At 51.0% G+C, this 5,192-nt stretch overlaps 1 protein-coding gene across 1 annotated transcript; it reads right to left on the bottom strand.

The window, feature by feature from the left end:
- Positions 1-473: 473 nt before the first annotated feature.
- LOC109739215 (expansin-B4) lies at positions 474-2,754 on the bottom strand. The gene is made up of 4 exons (XM_020298298.4): positions 2,377-2,754; positions 2,165-2,274; positions 1,627-1,811; positions 474-1,152 (listed from the first exon to the last, which is right to left on the bottom strand). Exons 1-4 carry the CDS (start codon positions 2,615-2,617, stop codon positions 807-809), a joined length of 882 nt encoding a protein of 293 aa, XP_020153887.2. The 5' UTR covers positions 2,618-2,754; the 3' UTR covers positions 474-806.
- Positions 2,755-5,192: the final 2,438 nt, after the last annotated feature.

Genomic DNA, 5,192 nt, shown 5'->3' with positions numbered 1-5,192 from the left:
AATAACTTTGACCGGCCCATGACTGAATCTCTTTCTTTCAGTCAGTAACAGCGCTAACTTTGACCGGTCCATGACTGAATTTCTTGGTCAGTCCGTAACACCCACTTGTCTCGGATTAACAGTGTACAGACGCCGTTCTTCACAGAAAGAAAAGAGAAGGTGGATCTACTACTCGACTAGTCTCTGAAATTTACTTCCTCAAATGGTTTTTTCCCGTCGTCGCTGTAATCTACTCCCTCCGTTATACAATGTAAATGGTTTTTTCCCGTCGTCGCTGTAATCTACTCCCTCCGTTATACAATGTAAATGGTTTTTTCCCGTCGTCGCTGTAATCTACTCCCTCCGTTATACAATGTAAGACGTTTTTTGACACTACACTAGTGCTAAAAAACGTACATTATGGGACGGAAGGAGTAGTCTGAAGTACGAAGGTAAAATGCATGAAAAATAGTACTGTAGTAGTACAAGTCAAGTACCGAAAGAAATTAAATGCCGGAAACATTTATACATAGCCTTGCTCAGTCTGATCCGATACTAGTACATCATGGATCATGCATGATTCACACATTCATAAGTGTGACCATGAACACCACAGATACAGAGCATGCAGCTCCGCAAAGTCTGAAACAATTAATAGCACGACGACGACGAAGACGATTAATAAAGTGGGCGGGAGAGCCAGCGTGCTTGAACTCGCTAGGGTGCCTCCTCTATTTCCCACGATAGTACAATTCATTCATTCATTCAGAAATTAATTGAAAACTCCCGCCAAAACAGAGCTCTGCAACAGACTCGTCAATGGTGGTCTAGCTGTACTGGACGATGGAGCGGTAGAAGGTGTTGGGCCGCCAGTTCTTGGGGATGACGTTGCGGGCGACGAGCGTCTTGCCGGACTCGTTGCGGATGCGGAGGGAGAAGGGCGCCTGGAGGCGGTGGTTGGAGTCGAGGCGCCAGATGGAGCCCCACGACTCGCGCATCCGCGTCCACCGCCCGCCGCCGCCTCCCCGCCGGCCGCGGCCGGACTCCATGAGGTCCACCTGCACCACGTCGCCGTCGCCGTTCTCGTACTCCACCAGGATGGCCATGTACACGGCGTTGGACCCCTCCTCCACGTGGAACCCCACCTTGAGCCCCGGGAACTCGCAAGGCACCCTGCAAATTTCAGCTCATCAGCCATCGTTGTTGTTATTAGAGGTCACCGTCGGCTAGATCTAGATGCATATGTGCTTGGAGGGGAATCTTTTCATGTTGGTGCCACTGTTCGCTGATCAAATTTACGTAGTAGAAAAAGTGATGTGGGCAAGATTATAGTATTCGATGTGGTGATGGCGACGCATGTCTGGGCTGTTTACAGTGCACGGCGACAAGAGGTGCGCAGCGAGGCATGTGCCGCAGTCAAGCGTGTGTCCACCTCGCTCTGTGTCTGTGTGTGTGTGAACAAGGGAGGATGCCGGTGCAGTGCTAGCAGTTAATGTGGACGGTTGATGCTACAGAGAGGTTGCAGAGGAGCTCACGCGCGCAGTGTCGGTGGCACACTGAGACTACTAGTAGTACTCCTAGTAGTCTGGGTGAAGAAGTGGAGTGGAGTGAGGTAAAATGAAGAAGAAAAAGAAGCAAAGAAAGTACCTGGTGAACTGGATGTCGATGATGCCGGCGTGGCGGAGCTCGTCGTTGCGGCCGGGCTTGGCGAGCTTGCCGAAGGCGGTGCCGCTGAGGTCGAAGTGGTAGGGCGCCACCGGGTAGTAGTTCATGTCCGTGATCACCACCGTCTCCTGCCGCCCGGAGCACGCCTTGTGCTTCGTGCACTTGATCTGCGTCGGTGTCACGCACATACGTATACATCATCAGAAAACCAACACTAGTAGTAGTACGTACTAATAGGACGGGAAAATATCTCCGAACACTGGTGCGTTGCACTGCATGGGGAGCCGTGCCACGCGAACGGTGCAGGTGCAGGTGCACGCGCAGGTGGGGCCCGCCGCGCAGTGGCACGGCCTCGGTCGAACAAAGTAAAGTGGGGATGGGCCAGCCGGCCAACCACTCTACTGACTTTGACTCGAGTACGGTCGATGGCGGAGAGCATCCAAGGACGATTAAGAAGACGGCTAATCACTCCAGCCAGTGAGACTAGTGGAGTGGAGTGAAGCAAGTAGAGGAGTAGTACCTTGTAGCACGCGCCGCAGCCCTTGCCGTCCTTGAACAGCGGCTGGTTGCCGCAGGAGGTCATGGCCATGAACGGGTAGCGGTTCACGTTCTTGAACCCGCAAGCGCCGCCTGCATCCACATCCACATCCACATCCAGCCGTCCGCCATTGTTGTAAGCAACGGGGCAAAGCAAAAGCAAAGCTCCAGATCTGAGAATGCGAGAAGAAATACCGTTGTCGTAGGGGCCGGCGCCGTTGGGCGCGCCGTACCAGGTGGCCCGGGCGACGCCGGACTGCCCGATGGACACGGCGCTGGAGTTGAGCAGGCCGGCCTCGCCGCGGACCACGCCCGTGTCCAGGCTAGCGGACTCCTCCTCCGCCCTCGCGCCATGGAGGGAGCAGGAGAGCAGCAGCACCGCCAGCACCACCGGCGGCGCCGCCACTCCCAGGAGCGTGGGCTGCGGCTTCCCCATTCTCCCCACTCACTCGCTCACTGGTCACACTACCGGCTCACGCTCAGCTTGTAGCGTAGCGTGCCGTTCAGTTGGCTGCGTTTGGCTGGGTGTGGTGGGGGTACTGGGTAGGAGAGGGACGGGGATGAGGTCTCTCCGTGGTGGGCGCCCCCATTTATAACCGGACGGAGGCTCGGCAGGCAGCGGCGGTACACTTGGAGGAGGAGCCCTGGCCACGGCCACCACGTAGAATGTGCATTAAACTACTCGCCGGGGGTGGGTTTGGCGCAGAGGCGAACGTGCCATGTTGCTGGGGTGCACATGGCTTGGCTGCCCTAGATGCACGCAGCGCAGAGAGGAGACCCCCCCAGTGCATCTGCATGGCCTTGACCAGCTACGAGCGAGCTAGCTAGGCGCGCGAATCACAGCCGTCTGCATCATCATGCCACTCGCAAGCATCCAAAGACTTTCTCCGTTTTCCAGCACCACAAAGCCCGATCGAAAATCAATACGTTCACATCCATTTTCCTACTGCTATTACGGGTTAACTAATGAAGCTCGATAATGGCTACTAGTACTACTACTCGGAGTGGTAAACTAATCGGGCATGGGTGCTTAATTAGGAGTATAGTATAGTATACTGGCAATGGACTGACAGGGCTTCTGCCTGCCTGCCAGTGAGACGCACCTGCATCGATGTAACCATCCTTGTCCTTGTACGACTGATAATATCTATATCGACTCTACTCAACAACCTGTGTTATCCTACTTGATCGCGGATCGATGCGGGGGGGCAGGTGTCCATCCATCCGTACGTACGTACTTTGTGTTTGGACGCACACACGGGCCCCAACTGGCCGGTGTATGTACGTACAACCAAATTTGTGGTACGGTACTGTATACTGTACCTCTACACTAGTGTACGTACGTACGGGCGGCACATTCTTGATCTGGCAGTATACGTGCATAAACCATGATGGATGCGTTGTATAAATGCTGTTCGTATAGCAAGCATCGCATCGACCTCACCTCATACAGTGCACCTAATTAATTGATTTCTTGTGTAGTAGTATGAATCAAGTTATGTGCTGGAACTAGAAATATTCCCTTGATTTGATGTGCTTTGGTATGACTTGTAGACACATGCGTGCATGCATTTTAATTTTAGAAAAGGCCGAGACGAAACGGTGGAAAAGAAAGGCGGGAAACAAAAGCGGCGCACATGCATGCATGCATGGCATGGCATGGGTGTGGAAGGAAAAATATGAGATGAGATGAGAACAAGTAAAGACGTGTGTATGCGTATCAACGTATGTACGTACGTAGTACGTGGTAGCTGGCGGGTGTAACATGGGGCATGTGCTACGTCGACGGGCGATTACCCAACCACATGCACCGCCGGCCGTACGCGCCGCCGGATTAAACTAGTACTAGTACTGGTAGCATAATGTATAGCAGCTTGCTTAATTAACCAGTTAGCAGGTGGATGGATCTGTGTGGAACAAACGATTGATGCCGTTACCACGCGCCATGGATCGACCGGGGTCACACACTCGCATACGGACGGTGGTCGGAGAACGTTGCCGGTCGGTCCGTCGGTCAGATTAGCCGGCCTGCATGCAGCTGCAAAGTCAAGCTAGGGTGCCAGGCAACAGCTTCGTTAATTAACGTGGCTGCATGGCCATTATCAGGACAAGAGAAAGGTGCCTTGATTATCGTTGTTAGCCCACGACACGTTACTCACTTTTGGGCTGGTTAGCTAGCTTTACCCTAAGATTCCCACTGGTCTACGCGTCTAATCATACGTCTCCGCATAAAGGTGACGGTGGCAGCCTTTCATTTCACTCGGTGGAAGGCATGGACTCATCTGCTAATCACAAATAAGATTTTCTTCCTCTTCTTCCTCTTCTTCTTTGGGTAGGAGTATTGGTACGCCCTCTGTCCAAGTGAATAAATCATCTTGGGTCGTGCACCGCAATCAAGGAGAAAGGAAAAACGAGAGAACTTAACGTTTATTTGCTAATTAATAGCATTGCATGCAATGAACTAACCACCGCATGTCGTGTTTGATAATCTCAAGTCATTAAAAACATGCACATCCCACATCTCTTATTGGTTGATATGTCAAGAAATAAAATACAAGGTGGAGGTTAATGTACTGCGCCTAAGTGTTTTGTGATTATTTGGTTTTCGTAAGGTGACTTATACACCTAGACGGAAGAAATACGTAAAATGTGTTGGTCAGTTGGTCGCTGTTGTATTAACGGAGACATGCTATCGTTTCGAAAGGAATTGGTTGCGGTCAGGTTGATTTTTTGATGCAGTATTATTCACCCTGTGCGTTCGGTTTATTCGGTTTACATGGTTCGGTTTATACGTTTTTCGGTTTATACGGTATTAATATTTCGGTAAATACGGTATGAAATTAAAATACGATTCGGTTTCGGTATATACCAAATTATTTCGGTATGGTTTCGGTATATACCATAAAAACCAAAGTTGACGCGAATTTGAAAATGACGTAATAATAATTTGCAAATTTATGACTCAAAACACATACTATTTTACACAAATAGTATATGACTATATATATAAG

The sequence above is a fragment of the Aegilops tauschii genome, chromosome 4 (assembly GCF_002575655.3).
Source record: "Aegilops tauschii subsp. strangulata cultivar AL8/78 chromosome 4, Aet v6.0, whole genome shotgun sequence".
Classification (NCBI taxonomy): Eukaryota; Viridiplantae; Streptophyta; class Magnoliopsida; order Poales; family Poaceae; genus Aegilops; species Aegilops tauschii.
Note: the sequence above shows the minus strand (reverse complement) of the source record. Positions and strands in the feature narration are given on the sequence as shown.